Source organism: Sarcophilus harrisii, chromosome 1 (assembly GCF_902635505.1).
Source record: "Sarcophilus harrisii chromosome 1, mSarHar1.11, whole genome shotgun sequence".
Classification (NCBI taxonomy): Eukaryota; Metazoa; Chordata; class Mammalia; order Dasyuromorphia; family Dasyuridae; genus Sarcophilus; species Sarcophilus harrisii.
This window is the reverse complement of record NC_045426.1, coordinates 313,383,671-313,406,706: the sequence shown is the minus strand read 5'-3', so window position 1 is coordinate 313,406,706 and position 23,036 is coordinate 313,383,671. Positions and strand designations below refer to the sequence as shown.

Here is a 23,036-nt window from a genome sequence, read left to right as displayed (position 1 = left end):
TACTAGGCCATACTTTCTCTCTATCGTAATTTCTCCTTGAAAATGAATCCCCTCTATATAATCCCCAAATAGTCATTCAACCATCACTTGAAGATCTTTTTTAGTAGCATGAAACTCACTACCCAATGAGGCAATCCCTACCATCTCCAGGTAACTTTTGTCAGGAAGATTTTTCTTTTGTTGGGCCAAATTATTCCATCCCCCACTTCTAATTTTGTCTCCCAGAATCAAGAAGAGCAAATCCAATCCCTCTTGTACAAGACAACCCTTTAGTCAACATACTGAGAGTTTGTTTTCCAGAGTTTTGTTTTTCCTTTTCTTTTTCCAATGGTGAAGGGGAGGAATGTGTAGAAGAATGAATTATTGATCTTAAATTTTTAACTTAATTTTTAAAAATTAGAAAGAAAGGGCAATGAATTTAAATAAGAAAATCTGGGTTTGAATTTTATCTCTGCTACTTACTGTGTGATCTCAGGAAAGTTTTTTTTTTCTTTTTCTTTTTTTTTAAATGGTCTGGACCTGTGATTTCATTGATGTAGGGAACTCCCTGATGAGGAAACTTCCTCTTGCCATATAGATCAGTGGTAACTCTACACCTAAGTAGATCAGGGTACTGAGAGCAAGGTGGCTTGCTCAAGATCACAAAACCAATATGGGACTTGAATTTAGGTTTTCCCAACTCCAAGGCTAGCTCCCTGTTCACTACACCAGAGCTTTTTAAACTTCACTTGCAATCCCTTTTGCCTGAAAAAAATTTATACAACTCTGGGTATATATATTTATAAAACAAATTTGATTTATACAAATCACTTATTGATAATAAATCATAATTTCATGATCCCCACTTTCACTTATGTGAATCCATATGGACTCATAAGCCACAGATTAAGAATCTTTGCACTAATTTTCTTTCGTTGTTGATGATGTTTTGCTTTAGAGTTTGTTTTGTTTTGTTGGTGATGTTGGGGATGATGGTGGTGGGGTTTTTTTGAGGTAATAAGGAGTAAGTGACTTTCTCAGAGCTATGCAGCTACATCCGAGACCAGATTTAAAATCAGGTCCTCCTGACTCCATTGTATGGGACATCCCTGAGTTTCAATTTCCTCATTTTATTAAATGAGGGAAGAAGACTGGATTATTTCTCAAATTCCTTCCAATTCTAAAACTATCTTATTGTCCTTCTCCAGGCTAATCATCTCTAGTTATTTCTACTTATCTTGGTATGATTTGCATGGTTCCCTCCCATTCTAGAAACACTCAACTTTTCAGTGTCCTTCCTAAAAGGAGGTGTCAAAAACCAAACACAGTACTCCTTGTGGTTTGCCTAGAGCTAAGGACAGTGGGACTATCACCTCCCTCATTCTGACACTGGACTTTACCCAAATGCAGCCTGAGATTGTGTTAGCTTTTCTTGATAGAGGAATATCATTTTGAAAGTAAGAACTTTCCAAGGAAATGAACTGCATTTCAGGGGAGTGAGTTCTGTCTTACCTATAGTTCTACCTACCAAGAGCCTGAATGATCTCATTTATCATGGATATAATAAACAAGATCCATGATTTGGGTATGGGTTAGACTAAGTGACTCCAGAGATTCCTCACAATTCTAAGTCTATGATTCTATCCCACCCACTCTTCTGTCATCTACAGATTTATTAAGAATGTCATCTATGTCTTCATCAAAGTCTTTAATAAAATTGTTCAATAGAAAAGAACCAAGAATAGAACCCAATGATACTCATTTTAAAAAGTCCCCCCAGGTAGATATAAATTTTATTTGTTACTACTCTCTGGGGCCTGTTATTTAACAAGTTCCAAATTACCTACTCCCCACAACTCCATTTTAATTTATATTTATTTTAATTTTCCAGTTACATATACATTTTTATATTTGTTTTTAGAACATTGAGTTCCAAATCCTCTCCTTTCTTTCCCCTCATCCCACCATGTGAAGTTATATAAAACATTTTCATAAGTCATGTTGCAAAAGAAAATATAATTTCTCCCCCCCAAAAAAAAATCTTTAAAAAATAAAGTTTAAAAAATATGCTTCATTCTGTATTCAGAAAAATCAATTCTTTCTCTGGGTATGAATTGTATTTTTCATTATAAATCCTTCAGAATAATTTCGGATTGTTGTAATACTGAGAATAGCAAAGTCATTCACAGCTGATCATTCCGCAACATTGTACATAGTACATTTCATTTTGAAGGAGCTCATGGAGGACTTTCCAGATTTTTCTGAGAACATCCTGCCCATTATTTCCCAAAGAACAATAATACTCTATTATAATAACATACCACAAATTATTCAGTCATTCCCCAATTGATGGGCATCCCCTCAACTTCCAATTCTTTGTATTGATAAAAGAACTGCTATAAATACTTTTTGTACACATAGGTCCTTTTCTTTCTAATCTTTTTGGGGATTCATGCCTAGTAGTGGTGGTGTTGTTTCAAAGGATATACATGATTTTATAACCCTTGGATATAGTTCATATCTTTTGATCACTTATCAATTGGGGAATAGTTCTTACTTTTTATAAATATGACTCAATTCCCCATACATTTGAGAAGAGACCTTCATCAGAGAAATTTGCCTCAAAATTCTTTTCACAATTACTATTGCTAACTGTATTCTCCTTCTCCTGTTCATTATGTTCTCTCTCTCTCCTTTCATCCTGACCCTCCTCAAAAGTTTTTTGTTTCTGACTACCCCCTCCTCCAGTAGGTCTTCTCTTCCCTATTCCCTTCCCTTTCTATTTTTCTGCAGTTATAGATATCATCTAATATTTGAATTAAGTCATTTATTCTTTTTGTAATGTCACTTTAGCATATTCTATATTATTTTGTTATGTTATGTGTTACCTACTGTTTTCCTAACCTATACAAATACTATACCAAGTTTTACAGATTATTTTGCATTGTGCATTTTATTGTTTTTCTAAAAACTTCCTAAATGAATTTTTAGAGAAACCAATCATTTTCCTGTTGGATTTTCCTTTGTATGATCATATCTACTAAGGCCAATATAAGCATACTCAAATACAAGATTCTTTAATAAGTCACAGCCAAATAAATTTCCTACTTAGTGAATTAGCCTGTGTGCTTTCTGTAAAGCATCCATGTATGCAGTTCCTTCAAAACTCCAGAAGTCCCCACTAATATCCCTAAACTTTTGGAAATATTGAATCTTGGGATTTTTTTTAACCAACTTCACAATCACATTAATAGATATATAAATAAAATTTACTTTGAAGACTTAAAAAAAAAAACAACCTATCTCCTGGTGAGTTGAACATTCTCTTAATTAAGGAGTTACTAAGCAGGAGTGTCCTACTTCTTATTCTTCCCTTCACTCAAGGCCAGTATTGCTATGAGAGTAGAAGATGGAAGTAATAGGGGTCTCAGCTGTAAGCTCTGAGTCCCATCCTCCTTGGTTGGTCCAAGTAACAAAATATGAATTCAAACCCTTACAACAAAATTCTTTTGTCCAAGAACCCAGACTGGTCTGAGTTCATCCTGAGGAATCCTCATTCTCCCTAAGGAACTGAAAGAGTGTTTTCTTTGAGCACATTGTTCCCTGAAAAGCAGAACCACTCGCCATCTATGAATTCAATCTGGTTTTGTCATGTGTCCCATTGTTGTTTTCATGACCTGTCCAGGATGGTAAGAATTTGGGACAGGTAGGGGTTTGCTCCCAACAGGTTTGAGAATATGGGACAGGGGGCACAATCATTAAATGGTAAAGTATTTTGTAATTAATTCCTAATTATTTGTTACAAAGGACTCCGAAATTGAAAGGCAAGTTGACTTTTTAGAATGACATTCAAGAATCCAAGACCGCCACAAACTCCTGTTTCAAAAAAATTATTCTTCTTATCTAATTTAAATCCTTCTTTCCATATTTAATTTGATTCCTCTTGTTTGCTTCTCCTAAATTAAAAGTATGCTCGATAATAAATCTATTTTGGGGAACCATTCTTATGAATGAAAAAACATTCATTAAGTAATTACTATTTTCAAGGTATTGGGATTCAAATAGAAAATCAAGAAAACCCTTGCTCTCAAAGAACACATTCTAATTGGGGAAGATAATATATAAAGAAGAATATAACCATAGGCCACATGTCAAGGACATCCTTAGGGCATGTTCAGGTGACAATGCCCATGGGTCTAAAGGGTATATCAGTAGAACAGATGGTGAGGATCAGTGGTCTTCCATCTTCCTAGAAGAACTGTTATGGCACAGCCATACTCCTGAGACTTCTTTATGGGATCCTGCCTCCAAAATGAAAAACAAGAATTGTCTCTTGACAGTCATATATGTATACAATCATACAATACCAACGTTTCACTTGGACAAGTTGAAGAGCATCTAGAAGAAGGCAATTTGAATAGCTATGGACCTTAAGATTTTGCTGTGTGATTAGTTAAAGGAATTGGGGACATTAGCCTGGAGAAGAGAAGAGTTGAGGGAATGGACATGATAACTATCTTCATGTTGAAAGAATGTTGAAGTATTAGTCCTGTTTTTCTAGATCTCAGAAAATATGAATGGAAGTTGTAGAGAGAAAGATTTAGAGTGGATTTAAAAAAACAAAATAACAACACTTCCTAACAACTGGAACCATGTGAAAATGGAATGGACTGCCTAGGAGAGTAGAATGTTCCCCCTGACTAAAAAGCTTCAAAAGAAGATTGTTTAGTAACTTCTAGGAAATGTTAGAGAGAGGTTAAATATTTTTAGTCAGATATGGGTTGGGCTGCCTAGCTGCTGAGGTTCTTTAATTGTGTGAGTTGCATCATGGTGGGAGTTTCTCCATTCTTCCTTTCTCTTATGAAACTGGAAACTGGCACCCCATCCCTTCTGAATGGAGAAACTATTGTTTTCCTTAGGCAAAACAGCATACAGGGAGGGGGTCAGCATTGGAATTCAGCACCCTTTTCTTAGTCCATAGAACTTCCTGCCTCCCCATCCCTCTCCAACAAAGTTCTTCTGAGGAGCATTTTTGGAACTCAGTGTGGATATTTCCCCTCCTTTGCCTTAGTCACAGGAAATAATCCTTTTATAATCAGCATGGGATCTTTCCTTGACACCTGCCAGACAGATTCATCAACTAAGGGAATTTCCCCACCCCTGTACATTGGCTCAGCATGTTTTTTGTTGGATTTTTGTTTTTGGTTTTTTTTGGCTCTTAATCATATTCATTCTTGGTCCTAGAGGGACTAAAGAGCTAACCAGCTTGTTAGATGTCTGTGGGCTACTGAGGCCGATCTGTTGGTCCTACCTGTCTCCCCACAGAACAACCATGTGGGGTACCAAAGATGCTTAAGAAGCAAAAGTGCCTAAGAGACATGCATTCTGGGAAATGTGGAGTGAGCTACTAAAGGACAGAATAGAAGGGGAACAAGAGTTAAACTAGTTAACTTCTCACATTCCTTCTCACTCTAAGATTCTGTGAGAAATCAGTAAGAGGAAGTCCCTGAACAATCAGATTGGACATTCAGTGGTCACATTGGTGATAGATTTTATCTAATTCTCTCAATTCTCTCTACTGACCCAGCCCTGGACCTGAGTTAGAAATTCAAGTATGAGAACTTTGTTGCAGTGTGTGGAAATACATTCAGGGCATTGAATGAAAGGCTAAGGAATCTGTACTTTATTCAATAGGAGGAAGAGCATCATTTAAGATTTTTGAATAGAATGGTTACATCATCAGTTGTATTGATTAGGATATTTCAAAGACCCATGATTTTGTTGGTATGGGAAACCAATCAGCATAGACAACATACCACCTATTGGATGATTTTCATTTATTGCTATGACCAAATAATTTGTCATACAGTGGTTATATTCCCCACAATATTGAAAATCTCTGAACTTAGGCTAATCCTCAGATAATAGAAACATGCCAGTGGAGCTCTTGCTAGGAACAGTAATCCACATTTATAAAGCACCTTACAGTCTGTAAAGCTCTTTCCTCATAAATATCTGGGAGATAAGTACAAGTATTCTTATCTTTATTTTCCAGATGAGTAAACTAAGGTTTAGATAAGTGAGATATATATGTATGTGTGTATGTTTTTGTATGTACACACATACATATTATACATACACATGTGTATACATATATATGTGTATGTACATACACATACATATATTTTATATATATATATAAACTCCTGTCAGTTTACACAACTATTAAATGATGAAGAGAGAATTCAAACCCAGGCCTTCTGGCTCCCAGTCCAATGTTCTTTCCATCATGCTATCCAAGAAAAATTATCTTGCCTTTTGTTTATATGATGGATTGGGAAGGAAATGCAATTTGAAGACTAGTTGGGAAACTATTATAATACTTCAGGTGAGCATTGTTCATTAAAGATTTATTGTTGAAGGTAAAAAAGTGAAATGCCTAGTTCAAGACAGACTCCTCTAGAATTCTTTGATGGGTTAGTTTTAAAGCATAGGCTAAGATTCAACCATTCCAGGCTACATTTTTAATTTTTAATTGCTAAGGATGTCTAGAGAATTCTTAGATTAGTCCAGTTCTTCTCTACCCTTCACTTTGTCTAGGTTGTTTGAGATTTTTTCCCTAGGATTAGCAGGCTCATTTCCAAATGTCCAAAACCCCAGGGAACCTTCCCTAGATCCAGAGTTATACAAGGCTCTGAGTTCAAAAATGGGTTTTAGTTGCTCATTAGTCACCACGTTCAGATTCTAGGGAGAAATATGGCCTCATTGGGAAAGGGGGATATGATTGACTCTCCCCTGGGCTTTGCAGTAGAAATATTCTTCAGCTCCTTACATGTTAAGTAACCTATAAAGGACATTTTGTTACATTAGAAAGAACAGTAATTCTGGAGCTAGAAAAACTGGGTTCAAATTATGTCCACTACCATTATCTCCCAGATCTGCTCATGTTCTGATAAGGGTGTTGGACAAGGAGGCAGAAGGACTGAACATTAGTTATTCTGCTGACTCAAATTGTTCCATGACCTCAGACAAGTTCCTTTATTTTTCTGTGTCATGTCTTCAACCCTTTGCCTTTCCCTTGTCCCCTCCCTCCCATCTTCTCTACTTGTCTGGTGGGCAGGGACTGTTTCGTTGTTTTTATTGTCAAGGCCACAGGTCAGATTCAGATTAGTAACTGTACTCTGTCTCTGTGAAGAAAGGTGCTGTATCCTAATGGCAATGACATTGGGATCATTTGAAGATTACTTTTGAGAAAAGAGTCATAGAAACCCAAAACAAAACCTAAAGGATAGTTCCACCTAAACAGAGCAGTTCAACCAGCTGAACAGGCCCAGCCAGAAGGCCACATACTGACCCAATGACCAAGGTTTAAAAAAAAAGCTAAGTTAGCTTCTCAACTCAATTTTACAAATATGTATTAAACACCTATTTGGTAGGCTGGCGTCAGAAACAAAGAAACCCTGGATCAGAGTCCACGTCCAACACTGTGATTCTGGGGAAATCCATTCTGGGGATTTCTAGGCAACTCTCCAAGACTATAAGTTGAAAGCAAATGTCCAATTGATAAATGGAATTCTTCAATAAAACCACCAGTCTGTTGCCCCAAAAGACATAGGGTACTGTACTATAAAAACTAGTAATACAAAAATGTCCAAAAAAAGTCAAAAGTCCTCAAAGTACTTGTGATCTGCAATCTAATTGGGAGAACTATGGAATAAAATAAATGTAGAAGTAATAAGGACATAAGAGTAACACAAAAGATTTGAAAGAGAAAAAAATCGCTTCTACCTGAGGTCATCAGAGAAGGCTTCATGAAGAAGGTGGCGCCTCAGCTGGGCTTTGAAAGAAAAAATTTCTAAAGGCAGAATTGTAGGAGATTATTCCACGCAAGAGGGACAATGTGTACAAAGGCATGGAGGTGGTGAACAAAGGCAGATTGATAAGAATGGTTTTCTCACGTGTTTTATTATTGCTTTTCTGTCTGTGTGCCTATCTTTCTGGTCCATAAGAATCTGGGTCACCTATGTACTTTTGAAACACCCAATAGGCTATCCCATTTGGTAGAATACTAAGTAACCAGAGGGATTAAGTCTAGAAACTAGAGTCATATTATAAAGGGCCAAAGAATACTAAACTGAAAGTTTTTGTTCTTTCCTAAAGAGACAAAGGCTGCTGAAGTTTTTAAAATAAGGGTTCTTAAACTTTTTGTGTGTCATAGACACCTCTGCAAGCATGGTAAAAATGAATCCATTCTCAAAATATTTTTCAATTATTTTCAATTAACTAGTATTTATTTTATTTCCCTTTAATGTTTCTTCTCACTCATTAGAGAAAAAAAAAATAAGAAAAAAAAAAACACCTTGTAAAAATATTCATAGTCGAGCAAAAACAAACAAATCCAATTGGCTATGTCCAAAAATATATGCCTTATTTTGAATCCTGAGTCTATCACCTCTCTGTTACGAGGTAAATAGTACTCTGTATCATTAGTCCTATGGAATAATGTTTGATCATTGAAAAAAAAAAACCTTGTTTGTTTTTATAGTGTTGTTACAGTTGTAGTATAAATTGTTCTCTCTATACTCTGTGTTAGTTCATATAAATCTTCTTAGGCTTCTCAGAAACCATCTTCTTCACCATTTCTTACAGAGTAAAAGTATTCCATTATATCCATCTGCCATAATTTGTTTAGCCACTGCCCAACTGATGGGCAGGAATATTTTTAAATACATAAAATAAAGCACATAGTATTACCAAGGAAATCTATTATATTGAAATTCAGTCATCAAAATATTTTGAGAAACAGAGATATTCACAGACTCCAGATTAAGTCTTTATTTCATCTAATAAAGTCCTTATGTTGACTTAAAATGATCAAACTGGAGCCCTAGCCTAATTCTGTTTCAAATCAATTCAAAATTACATGTACTATGCATTGTCTCACAGGCTTAGACAAAAGGGTGATGTGGTCCGGCTTATGCATAATATAATTAACCTGACAGCAATATAAAATATAGAAAGAAAGCTGTGGAGATGAGATGCAGGGAAACAGGTTAGGAGGATATGGCAGGAAATGATGATGACCCAAAGGTAGTGGGAATAGATGTAGAAAGTTAAATGGATGAGTTAAAAGGAACCTCCAGGAAGGGTTAGCTCTGAAATCAGAGTGCAGGAAGCCTTTCTCCTGGCCAGTGCTCCCTTCAGGAAGGAATGGGTTGACTTTCACCTCCATCCTTGTAACTTTCCCAGGCCTGCCTTCGATCCTGCTTCCAAGAACACATGATTCGCAACTGCTCCTGCGGTCATTACCTGTATCCTCTTCCTAAGGGGAAAAAATATTGCAACAACCAAGACTTTCCTGACTGGGGTAAGTGTTTGAACTCCAGATGATACCTCTAGAGCAGGTGTTGAAAAATCCCTTCTTAAGTAGCAGCTTGGGTCTCAGAGACTTCTATATTCTTAATTGGAGAAAGAGGTCCTTATGTTGACTCAAATGGATCCAGCTGGAAATCTAATTTGATTCAGTTTTAAGTTAATTCAAAATCCGCGTACTGTTTGTACTGTGCTAGACACAAGAATACACAAACGAATAATAATACATTTGAGCCCAGCCTTCTTGCCGAAGAAGTTACAAAATGGATAAAGTGAAGTAAAAAAGACTTGGATTCAGTTTCCATCTCTGATATTTTTTACCTTTTATGCCTTTTTTTTTTTTTTTATTGCCAAGGCCATAGGCAAGATTCAGAAGATTAGTTCTCACAAGGTTGTGATAATCAGATTTTACCTGTATTTCTAGAACAGAATCCAGCAAATAAGCCTCCAAAGGAAAAGAAGGAAGGCATCTGTATGTGGCTGTGTTATTAGGGGGCTATATGCTAAAATATAGATAATATTCCATTGTACTTATGAACCCATCGAAATAGTTATTACCTTTAGTGATGTAAATTTCAGGCTGTCCATCCCTGCCCAAACAAATTGTCAAAGCTATCAAGATAAACAGTAATTCAACTCAGTTCTAAAGCCAGTTTGACCTGGCTCAGGGCAGCCCTAGGCCCTCCTTGGGAAAAGCAACTGCTTGCAAGGACATTCTGTATGGGAATCAGCAAACTAGACTAAGCTGGATCCCACCTCTCAGGACTCAGCCTAGACTTCTTATATCTTAAATAACTGCCCTCTTCTTATTCTTAAAACTATTGTTACATATATTGGATACTTTCCATCTAGGGGAGGAGGTGGGGGAAGTGTGGGAAAAAAGAATTATCCATACATATATGTTTTGAAAAATAAAAAACTTTAATAAAGAAAACCCTATCAAAAAAAACTTGTTGCTGGGAATAATCTAAGAGACATAGATAATAAAGTCAAGTCAGGGACCTGGGTTCAAATATAGTAATAAACTGTGTGACCTTGACAAAATGGGGATAATGGGGATAATGATTGTAAACTTTAAACATAAATGTCACTTGCTATTATCAGTTTTTCAGTTTAGTGTTAACTGCCTCTCAGCCCCTCTGCAAAATCATTCCCATCAGTCCATCCATCATCACAAATTTATTAAGTGCCTACAATGTGCCAGGCATGATACAGCAAAGAAACTGAAGCTACAAAGACAAAAATGAAAGAAATCCTGCATATAAATGTGTGTACATACAGAATTAAATCAAAACAAACACAAAGAATTTTGATAGAAAAGGAGCTAAAAGTTGAGAACCTGCTCCCTGCCCCCTAGGAAGTCTTCCCTGTTTCTCCCTAATTACTCAATGATGCATTTGGTTTGTATTATACAGCATACTGCTACTCAGCCCTTCGAATGAGTGTGGAACATAGAGAAAACTGCATCAGCCTCTGTAAGGAGTCCTGCAAGTGAGTACCTGTTAGGGGTATGAGAGGAGGGGTCAAGATTTGAAAATTACTCCATTCCTATATGAAGGAAAAGACAAGCATTTTACTTGAAAATTCTATTCAACAAACATTTATTTTGTATCTGCTGTGTACCAAGGATGGTATGAGATGCTGGGAGAGATATAAAATTTAGTTAATAGTCCCTGCCCCCATGGAGCTTATGGTCTAGTAAGGGGAATAATTACAATTCTGAGTAATACATTTATGCCTAAGAGAGGCATAAACAATGTGTTGTCCACGGACTGATTTGGGGGAGAGGGGAGGGAACATGGAGACATTAATGATTAGGGGGGATTGGAGAATGTTTCTTGAATCCACCAGTGTCCTTTTTCTCTTGCAGTGATACACAGTACAAGATGACTATCTCCATGGCTGACTGGCCATCTGAGGCCTCTGAGGTAAAGGAATTAGATTTGTTAAGCTCTGGTTTGAGTCTGTGTATCCCTCTCCCTGGCCCCTGGAACATCATTTAACCTTCTTGTATTTATTGATTTATACATTATAATGATGCTCTTTGGAGGGGAATTTTTTTAAAATAATAGCTTTTTATTTTTCTAAATACATGCAAAAATAGTCTTCAACATTCACTTTTGCAAAACTTTGTGTTCCAAATTTTTATCCTTTCCCCCCTAGATAGCAAGCAATCCAATATAGGTTAAAAGTGCAATTCTTCTATACATATTTCTAAATTCAAGATGATGCACAAGAAAAATCAAATCAAAAGTGAAAAATGAGAAAGAAAACAAACAAACAACAAAAAAAGAGATGAAAATACTATACTTTGATCCACATTCGGTCTTCATAGTTCTCTCTGGATGCAGATGACTCTTTCCATCACATCTATTGAAATTGCCTTGAATCACTTCATTGTTGAAAAGAGCCAAGTCCACAGTTGATCATCATATGATCTTGTTGTTGCTATATAATGTTCTCCTAGTTCTGCTCACTTAACTTAACATTAGTTCATCTAAGGTTTTCCAGGCTTTTCTGAAATCATCCCGTTGAACAGTTCTCATAAATAAAATTAAACAATTAATATTCTAATTATTTTCATACACCATAACTTATTTAGCTGTTCCCCATCTGATGGGCATCCATTCAGTTTCCAATTCCTTGCCGCCACAAAAAGGGTTGCTACAAACATTTTTTGCACATGTGGGTCCTATTACCTTTAAAATGATCTCTTTGGATTACAGACTCAGTAGAGATCAAAAGGTATGCACAGTTTAATAACCCTTTGGACATAGTGATAGTGACACTCTTTAAGAAAGGTTTGAATAAAGAAAGATAATCCTCTAGGGAATTAGAAATTCATGTGGGGTTTTTTGTTTGTTTATTTTGTTCTTGTTTTTTATAAGGGAAAGAAATGGGGAAATCCAAAGATGGGAAAAGGCTTGAGGGGGTTGATCAGTTAGTGATGTTTCTCCTCTCTCTTTTATTCATTCTCTCTGTTTTTCTCTTTATCTTTCTTTCCTATTCTTACTAGCTGTGTGACCCTGGACACTTGACTTGTCTATCTTAATCCACCGGAAAAGGAAATAGCAAACTATTCCAGTATCTTTGCCAAAAAACCCATGGGCAGTACTAAAGTGATATGGTCTATGGAGGTCATAAAAATTTGGAAGTGAATAATAACAAACAGCAATACCTGTAATTTTCCTGGCTTCCTTCAAGTTTCCATTTCCCAGTGCTTCCCAGCTACTAATGCCTTTCCCTCCCATATTATCTTCCATCTATTCGGTATATATCTTTTATCTACCTTATTGTTGACAGGCTTTTCCCTCATTAAAATGTAAACTCCAAGGAGTTTGAATATGCATCAAAGTATACTATTTTCGTCTTTTCTGCTTATTTACTTTCTTGCTTTTTCTTTCTCATGGCTTTCCCCTTTTGTTCTAATTTTTCTTTTACAACATAACTAATACATAAAAATGTTTAAAAGTGTTGTGCATGTATAACCTATGCCAGATTGTTTGCAGTTTTGGGGAGAGGAAAAGGAAGGGAGGGATGAAGTAAAAAAATTGGAACTCAAAAATCTTACAAAAATGAATGCTGAAAACTCTCTTTACATGTCATCAGAAAAATAAAATACTATTGAATTTTTTTAAAATGCAAGCTCTTTGAGGGCAGGAACTTTGTTTTTACCTCTTTCTATATTTCCATTGCTTAGCATAGTGCTTGGCACTTAGTAAGCACTTATTTAAATGCTTGTCAGCTCAATATTAAAAGGCCTGTGTCAGTGACCCTGCATGTCCCAGCCACTGTAAATATTCTTGGAAACACTTTAAGTTTGAGGAATCATGCTCTCTTTGGTTTCAGGACTGGATTTTCCATGTTTTGTCTTATGAACGTGATCAAACAAACAACCTGACTATAGACAGGTAAGTACTATTACTTTCAAAGAAGAATCCTAAGGATCCTAGACTCTTGAACAGAGGAGCTCCTAGCAAAATGTTATTTTAGGATCTACAAGGTATCTTCCTGGAAATATCTCCCCTCCTGACCTTTCTTCATTGCCTAAAATTCCTTATTGGAATGATTCTTTTGCATTAAAGTGGTATCTCCAGAAAACTCTCTTTACAATGCACATATGTGAAGTGGAGAGATAAGATTAGGAAATCACAGTAGGGAGGATATTACCTTGGATGGAGCATTGAGAGTGGAGACCATGGAACAGCTACAGATCACACATAGGTGGGTGGGCTTGAGTGGAAGACCATACCCTTCCAGGAGGCAACCTGAGAATACTGAATGTCCAGAAGAGGATTCAGCACAATAAATAATTAAAGAAGGAACAACCAAGATTAATTTGATCAGAGAATAAGTGTCAGCTTTTAAGGGAGCTTTAGAGACCAGCCTCCTTTTTACACTGATCATTGCTAGAACTGGACCATCTACAGAACCTCAGCATAGTCAAGAAATCAAGAACTGAGTCTGATCCCAATAAAAAAAAAAAAAAAAAAAAAAAAAAAAAGCCACCACGGGCCTCAGCCTTCTGTGCTAGAAGCCCGAAAGAAGGGTTTTTTTACCTTAAGTCACCTTCAAGTATCTATTGATATTTCTGCCATTGCAACTGTTGTACATCTATGGAGGGAATGTGGTAGGACCATCCCCCTCTATTCCAAGGCTATGAAGAGGCTGTTCCTTATCCCTATCCCAGAATTAGGATCAGGCCATAATCACTGCTTCCAGTTCCACCTAAGAGATAGCATGAAAGATGCAACCAAATCTGGAATCCATAGCTGACTTGATGAAGCTAGTTCAAGCTTGATTTCTTTTCCAACACAGCTTCATGAATTCCCAAGGAAAAAAACCAACAACTTTGGGTTCTGGGGAGGTCCAAAAAGAGGCTGGGCTTGTGTATGTCATCCAGGAAGTGGTACCAGTGAGAGAAGATTTATGTTTCATGCAATCGGGGCAAGGAAGAAGGGTGTATGATGCCTAAGGCTCCAGGGATGGGCAGGGGCAACATGCTTGTTATCCTCAGTGAGCACAGCATGACGCCTCCCTCTTGGCAATGGAGCACACTGGGAGGAGCACACCATGGCTGTTAAGGATGGTCTCACATCTTTCCTCCTTCTCTGGCCCCTTCTCCAATCAATACCACCCTCGCCTCTCTTTCTATGTGGAACTTGACTATCTCCAGGGGTCCTCAAACTATGGCCCATGGGCCAGATGGGGCAGCTGAGGACGAGTATCCCCCCCACCCAGGGCTATGAAGTTTCTTTATTTAAAGGCCCACAAAACAAAGTTTTTGTTTTTACTATAGTCTGGCCCTCCAACAGTCTGAGGGACAGTGAACTGGCCCCCTATTTAAAAAGTTTGAGGACCCCGAATTCTAAACCTTATCTAAAGGGAAAGCTCTTTCTTCCCAACCTGGTCTCTCACCAAACACATGGTTTGAGACTTTCTTGTAGCCATGATCACTGTCTTATCCACAGGAAAGGAATTGTCAAGCTCAACATTTACTTCCAAGAATTCAACTTTCGGACATTTGCCGAGTCAGCAGCAAACAATGTGAGTTGTAAACCCTGAGACCCCTCGCCCCATCCCCACCCCAACCAAAGATTCTAGGGGAGTCAGAGACCCTGGTGCCCCTGAGGGATTATGGTCACAGCCACCCCCACTACTTGCCTCAGACTATTGAAATCGGGATTACATGGTCCCGTTTCTTTATATTATAGAGGGGGAAACTGAGTCTTAAGTTAAGTGACTTGAGTAAGGTCACACAGGCAAATGAACCATAGTTTGAACCATAGTTCAAACATAGGTCCTTTGACTCCAAAGCCAAAACCCTCCCAACTGCATCACAGTGCTAACCAGATAGTGAGTTTGTAAGGAGAAAAAAGGTGTATATTAGACCTGGGCCTAGTGGAGACAAGGAAATCACTTGTAGAACATTCCCTGAGCCATTTCAAAAGATCTTGCTCTAAGCCTCTTCCAGGCCCTGGCCAGCGGGAGTTGTGGGATGGAGAGATACTGTAAAAGTCTGGTGAGGTTTCAGGGGGAGCCTTTATCCTCAGGACCCATCTTTTCCTTCAGGTGGTATGGTTACTCTCCAGCCTGGGTGGCCAGTTCGGGTTCTGGATGGGCGGCTCCGTACTGTGCATCATCGAGTTTGGGGAGATCATCATCGACTGTGTCTGGATCACCATCATCAAACTGGTGGCCTGGGTCAAGGGCCTGAAGCAGCGGCGGGCCCAGGCTCGCTACGAGGGTCCCCCACCCACAGTGGCAGAGCTGGTGGAGGCCCACACCAACTTTGGCTTCCAACATGATATCGAACATGACACTAATCCCCCTCCGGTCCCTGAGGACTACCCAGATGAGCAAGCCCTGCCCATCCCAGGCACTCCACCTCCCAACTATGATTCCTTGCGCCTACAGCCCCTCGATGTCATTGAATCAGATAATGAGGGGGAGGCCATTTAGGCTCTGGACTTTATCTTACAATATCCTGTGGATGGTGGGTAAGGCCATTGTGATGTAAAAAGAAGAAAACAACTTCAAATGCTCCATTGGGGATTTTTCACTGCCTACAACCCTCATGCTGGACAGAACAGGCTCATGGGTCTTTTCCTGAATATCTTTACCCTGCTGTTGAGCCTAGAATTCACCAGCTCCCTATTCATTTACAAAGAACCTTCATTTGTTCCTTTGTTTCACTTCCTTCATACACACTAGGCTGAAATCCATACCCATCTAGAGAAATCTGAGAATGTGATAATTTATGGGAGCCTTCAGACCTCTAGAAAAATAGCACATGGCTCTGAAGATTCAAATAATTGATGGGATTGTAGATTTAGCACTAGGAGGGTCCTTAAAGACCATTTAGCCCAATTATCTCATTTTATGGATGAGGAAACTGAGACCTAGGGAGGTTAAGTAAATGGCATAGCTGGAATTTACCCATTGTTCTTTCTATGGCATCAAGATAATCAGACTTCTGACCCTGACATTGCAAGTGAGCTCAGCTCAGAAAGAGCAAGGTAATCTGGACCCTAATCCTATGCTTTAGTATAACCTTAATGTTCAGCCCTGTCAAACAGCCCTGGCCAGTAAGCCATCCTGTCATAAGAGTCATCCCTGGATTAGAAGTACCAGGCCAGGACCTAGAGGGCCCTGGAGGAGGAAGCCAGTTCATTCCTTATTCTTTGAAGCCTTTTTTTTTTTACCTGTCAGGGTGTTGTGTGCCCCCCAGCAAGAGGCAGGATCTCTATTTTTATTCAGCAAGTGAAAAAAATAGAAGCTAGTAGTGATCCCATCAAATTCTGGCTGCTCTACCTCATCAGAACACCTCTACCCAAGTTCCCAGAATCAGTTTTCTCATCCACATCCAATGACTTGTCAGCCTGGAGTCTGGATAAAGAGAGATCAGTGAGCTGTATGTGTGACAACTTGTTTATTCAGAATTTTAAAAGTGATGATTTTGTGTTTCTAAAGTGACTGGCAGCTTTGCATTGGCTTAGTGAGTATGTACATGAGGTGTCCAAGGCCCTGATTTGGAGAACTTGGAGTGGTTGAAAACACACAGGATTTACAATAATAATTGAGTTTGTGTTTAGCAGAGTGAGGACATCTCTCGGTCTCTTTATCTCCTTTTCTCTCTCATTCTACCAATGCAGCTCAGCACCTGTTCTGCAATTTTCAATTTAAAAATCTTAAGAGTTTCCTGGAACAATGGGAGATTTGGATGACAGCACGAGTAGGAGGGTCACCAGCAGAACTTGAACTCAAGTCTGTCAAAAATTAAAATTAACTTTTTTTAGATTAAGTGACTTCCTCAGGGTTACATAGTTAGCAAGCATCTCGAGTCAGGTTTGAACTCAGGTTCCCCTAATTCTAGAGCCATTGTTCCATCCACAGTGACACAGAGCCTCCTGTTCCCTTTGAGCTAATTTTCAATCTAAAATACTATATTGCCTTTCTTTCTTCTCTAATGAGTAAGAGGGGAAAAAAACAACAGTAACTCAAACTTTGTCCTGTGCCATTGCGGTGCCAATAGGATTTGCCAGAGCAATATCTAATACTGAAAAGGCTAAATTCTTTCCTGGACTGCTTCATTCATATGGCTTCCTGCAGGCCAAAATTATGTTCAGCAAGGACACAGGGGCTTTTAAATATCATAAAGTTCCATTCATGGGGCTTATAATTCTATGATTCAGGGATTGCCCCTGAGGTAAAAAAAAAAAAAAATTAATTGTCCCAAGTTTTTTAGGAACAATAACTTGACCCTATATTTCCCTAATAGCTCCCAGGGCAAGAAGAAAAGTGACAGTTTTCCTGGATGGGCTCCACTTTATACATTTATACCAGCACATACCAGTTAATCTCTCCTGGAAACAAATACACATCTCCCATACAGTGCCCTAGTAGAGGGGTGCACCTGTTCACCTTGTCCCCTCCATCATCACTGATACAAACACCAGCTGGCATGACCCAAATGGATTGGCTGAAAATGAGTAATAAAGGACAGCTCCAGGTGGAAAGAGCCAACTGAAAGCTATTCTTCCCCATTGGGCAGTGTGGTCCCAAAAATGCCACCTGGACCCAGAGCTTCTCCCAATATCACAGGCTAGTTGATCTCCAACTAAAACTACCTTGCCCTTTCCCCAGAGCCTAACTAGGGGAAGGAGCATATCAGAACTTCATCCTAGGCCAGAGAATTTAAGGATGTGGCAGCACTGCCTCCTGGTGTACTCATCCCTCTTTCCTCAAACAGCAGAGAACTTATCCTAGTGTCTTTCTCCTAGTTCAAGGAGCACATATGTCCCCAGCAATTTCATACCTGGCCCTTTTTTTTACCAGGAGTAACTTTGGCCATTTCTTCTCTCCTAAGAGAAACCAGTTCTTAAATAATATAAGAACCTCTGATATCTCTAGTACAGGCTTCTCTCTCCAAACCCCCGATTGAAATCCAAGTGAGCCTTCCCATGCCCTTGCCCCAGACACAAAAATTGCTAGTTAGAACTCTGCTTTTCTCCTTTTCCCTCTTACTCTCAGAGTTGAGGGGGTTCTAGTGAGGGAATCTTATAATATAAAAGACTTTGTACACACACACACACAAACACACACAATTACCTGCCTCAGCCAAAGACCTCTAACAAACTGACCCCTAATCTAGCAGACATTTCTCAAAGATGTGTCATTTATCATCACTATCACCATCACCACCATCTTCTATTGGTATGGAGTACTCTACTTTTCCTAGCATTGTTGTCTCTATCACCTCACTTTGTCTTCAACAACTTTGTTAGGCAGGGATGGGATCATTATCCCAACTATGAAAATGTGGATAGACTCATCTCCACTGTTGAGACCCTGCCAGTGGTAAGTCAATGCCATCACTGAATATGTAGAAGAGGACATTGTCTTAATTACTACCTAAAGCTCATTAAACAGAAGAGACTTGCCTCATTCACACTGGGGATGAGATTGGCTCCCACTTTTTGCTTGAATGACAGTGTCAAAAGCAGAGCTAACCTGAGAATGAGAAGGATGAGGGATTTCATTTTGGGTAAAGTTTTAATTTTAACCCACCTTCTTTTCTACAACTCTTTTTGATTCTTTCTCTCATTGGGGTCATCATCCAGAGCCTCAACACCCCTAGACCCTTCTCTTTAGACTTGATTGTTTCTTCTTAGTCTAACATCATTGTAATAGTGATCATTTCTTTACTGAATCCAAACTCAATTGTTTCTGTAACCAACAAGCCTGAGAGCATCTCTTTATATCCACAGTGAACCTCAGGAAGTGATTTTCCTGAAGTCCCCTATCCTTCTCATTCTCAGGGCCACAAAGAAAACATTAAAAGCAGCAATAGGAGAAAGAAATAGAGAAGAGAGAAATCTTGGAGTGAATGAGCCTAAAATGTGCTACTCAAGAAGGAAAATGTAGCTCACGAAGTGAGAAAAGAATATTCTGAGTAATGGAAGGCCAAGGATGACAGGGATGAAACCCAGCCTTCTCCTTTTACAGAGGAGGAAACGAACCTCAAGTTAAATTTCTCAGAATCACATAGAGTCAGGATCTGAACCCAGTTAAAGCATTCCTTCAGGGTACCACCCTGACTGTAGAGCAAAGGGATTCTTAATTTTTGATCTTTGAACTTTTTTCATATTTTTATAACTATATTTCAATGTAATTGGTTTCCTTGGTGTCCTATGTAATTTATTTTAAGTACTTAGTTATAGTATTTTGAGAGGGGGGGTCCATAGACCCCCTTATACTGCCAAAGGCATTTATGACACACAAAAAGTTAAGAACTTTTGGGAATTTCTGCCAGGAAAACACAAAAGTCAAATGGTTGAGCCCAATGGGTCCATAGAATTTTTATCTTGAGATCACAGGATGATTTGAGGCTTGTCCAGAAAAAAAAAAAAGGACCAGACTTCTCTGAGAATCAAAGTTACTATGGGTAAGAAAGTAGAAGGATAAACCAACAGGGATGAACAGTAAGTCCCAAGTATCAGACTAATCCAGTAGCCTGTGGATAAAAGGAGAATGAAAACTGAGAACCTGAGAGAGATAAATTAATGCTTTAAATCTCCTTAAAGCCAAGTGAGAGGCATACTTCAAATTCACTAAAGCTGCATATATAATCTGTTCCTTGAGATTCTCTCTCACTGTAATAAAGAAATTTGCACATTACTGTAGTTGACTTTTCTGTTCTTAAGGGGTGCTGGGGACACTGTGTGGTGTTGAGGAAGACATTACCCTAGAAAAGAGACCATAATACCAAGCCACAGACCTTGAGGGAAAAAAATGCCCTTTTCTCATTGATTCCCAGATGGTAGCAGTAGTAAATTAACTAGGAAAAACATCACTCGGTTTCTGTTTAAAGCTGTTCCAGGGACATTATATTTTTTCCATCAAAAATCTAAGAATCCAAACAATTAAATCAGCATTTATTAACTACCTGCTATCTGCAAGTCATTGTATTAAATTCTGGAAACAAATAAAAAACAAAAACAAAAAAAAAAAATGAGAGGTAGAAGGGGTCTTCCAAGATCAAGCCCATCTGTTTACACTGCAGATAAGAAGTGGGGATATTTCCAAAAGAGGGAGAGGGAGAAAAGTCCTCTCACCCCATACGTAAGGAATATCAGGCTGCCTTCAAACACCTGAACCCTTACATGAATGCTAGTGGAAAAAATCACCATGATTTGCTGTTAAATGGACAAGGCCTAGAGTTGGTCAATGATTTCAATTTGCATAAGAGTGTTCCTGTACAAAACTGGGAGTTCATATATAAAACCCCCTCATTTTATATACAAGGAAACTGAGTCCCTAAAAACCTAAAACACATGACTGACTGTTAAAACTTCATGTTCCAAGAGGACCAAAATGACATCACTGTCAGGGGCAGCTACAGCAGCTCAGAAGACTACCACAGGTCCAGGGAGTTTTTAATAAGTCATATGAACATTTAGAGTGGAGATGACTCTAAATTTGTACTTCCATTTTTTTTTCTTTTTTTTTTTTTTTTTTTGAGCTATTGCAATTCTATTTTGCTCATGAAGCACAGCACCTTCTCTGCTAAGGGTGCACCATGCCAGGTGGTCCTGTGCTTATCTCCCATGTCATACAATCAATTCTAAATTTTTTCAGAGAGACTTTGAGAGTGTCCTTTTATCACTTCTCCTGACCTCCCACATGAGCATTTGCCTTGTGTGAGTTCCATGTAAAATAAGTTTAGAAAAATGTATAATTGGCATTTGAACAAATATGGCCAGCCCATCAGAACTGAGCTCTCGGCTGTAGTCTGAATATCCGGCAGTAATTGTTATGAAGTCTTTTTTTTTTTTTTTTTTGCATCTGACCTAAATCTGCTTTTCAGCAGCCTCCAAACATTTCTCTCGGAGGCTAAGCGGAGTCTCTTCCACATGATCACCTATCGAATATCTGATTGGAAAGCTTGGCTCTGACACTTACTACCTGGGTGACCATGGACAAATCACTTACCCTCTCAGCTTCCATTTCTTTGTATGTTTGTGATAATATTTAGCTTATTTGCCATATGAAAGACATGTCTACTCTGCAGTAACCATTCAGGTCCTTAAAATTCTTCCCAGGTCCCTAAATGCCATAGAGTCCAGGGGTCCTCAAACTACGGCCGGGCCAGATTCGCCAGCTGAGGATGTTTATCCCCCTCACCCAGAGCTATGAAGTTTCTTTATTTAAAGACTCACAAAACAAAGTTTTTGTTTTTACTATAGTCCGGCCCTCCAACAGTCTGAGGGACAGTGAACTGGCCCCCTATTTAAAAAGTTTGAGGAACCCTGCCGGCGTAGACACTTCCTTTCACCCCAAAGATTATTCCTCCCTTGAACTTTGGCCTGTTCTTGCACAGAGATTGTAAGTAATCAGAAGGCGCTATAGTTATAATCTCTGTAAACCATGATGATATAGCTGGCTCTTTTTTCCCACACACAGGACAAACCAAGTGCATAAAGTAATACCTCTTATTCAAACTATGATTTGCATTGGATGAATGGCCCCTAGAGCTATCTGGTCCATAATTTCTGCTTGAAGATTGTTCTCGTTGAGTTAAATTTCATACCCTTGATGAGAGTTTGTCCTGTATTTTCAGTTTGTTTTGAATGGAAGGTATAGAGAAAGAGGCGTCCAGATCCATGATTAGATAAGCAGCTAGATGGTGCAGTAAGAAAGAGTACCAAAGCTAGAGCCAGGAAGACCTAAGTTCAAATCCGGCCTCAGACACTTCCTAGTTGTGTGAACCTGTACAAGCCACTTAACCCCAACTGCCTCACACACATGCAAAAAAAAATCCTAGGTTAGCAACTCATCTGTAAATTATAATCTGAGAGAGTTACTAGAGTACACAGAGAAGTTATGATGAATTGCCCATAGTCATTTAGCCAGCATATGTCAGACACATGGCTTGGATCCAGCTCTGTCTGACTCCAGAGCCACACCAGTCTACCTCAGTTTATATAGTGTTTTAAAGTCTGCAAAAACATTTTCAGTGATCTCCTTTGGACAATACAAACCAGTCTGGTAGGTAGGTATTCCAGGGATTATTATCCCCATTTTATCAAGGAGGAAACTGCAGCTGAATGAAATTAAATGATTTACCTAATGTCACCTAGCTAGTGTCATGGGTAGGATTTGAACTCAGTTCTTCCCTACTCCAAGTCCAGTATTATTATCCGCTAACTCTATTGCCTCTTTTTTTTTTTTAATAAAATATATATAATATATATGTGTATATATGTAAAACATAACAATGGAAAATATAAAACATGCTCTTATATGTTATATATGTTATATGTTATATATATCATAGAAAATTATTTCTCTATCTCCAAACAAAACTTCTACATGCAGCTTTTTTCAACAATAAAAGTTTTCAAATGATGTAATTCGTAAGCATAAAATATGCTTCCCTCTTAATGGTGCTTTTGGGAAGAAGCCAAGATAGGCAAGGAGTAAATACCATGAGCAGCAGTAGGGAGATTAAAGAGGGAAAAAAGGAGAGAGTAGAGGTGAGACTAGTCACAAACAAAACAAATTTCCACTTCAAATGGGGGTCACATAAAGAAAGAAAAAGGTAAGAATTAGTGATCCGATTCTGGGTCCGGGGAAGCATGAAATAGAAGCAAATTATTTATGTCACTAGTGTCGATCATATT

At 38.4% G+C, this 23,036-nt stretch overlaps 1 protein-coding gene across 1 annotated transcript in view; it reads left to right on the top strand.

Annotated features, from left to right (window-relative positions):
- SCNN1B (sodium channel epithelial 1 subunit beta) overlaps positions 1–20,032 on the top strand; it is an 88,782-nt gene extending 68,750 nt beyond the window's left edge. The window contains exons 8-13 of the mRNA XM_003761746.2: positions 9,229–9,346; positions 10,767–10,842; positions 11,222–11,279; positions 13,201–13,262; positions 14,823–14,898; positions 15,424–20,032. Of these exons, the coding sequence (XP_003761794.1) occupies positions 9,229–9,346; positions 10,767–10,842; positions 11,222–11,279; positions 13,201–13,262; positions 14,823–14,898; positions 15,424–15,813 (780 nt within the window). The 3' untranslated portion in view covers positions 15,814–20,032. The remainder of the gene's footprint in view (positions 1–9,228; positions 9,347–10,766; positions 10,843–11,221; positions 11,280–13,200; positions 13,263–14,822; positions 14,899–15,423) is intronic.
- Positions 20,033–23,036: the final 3,004 nt, after the last annotated feature.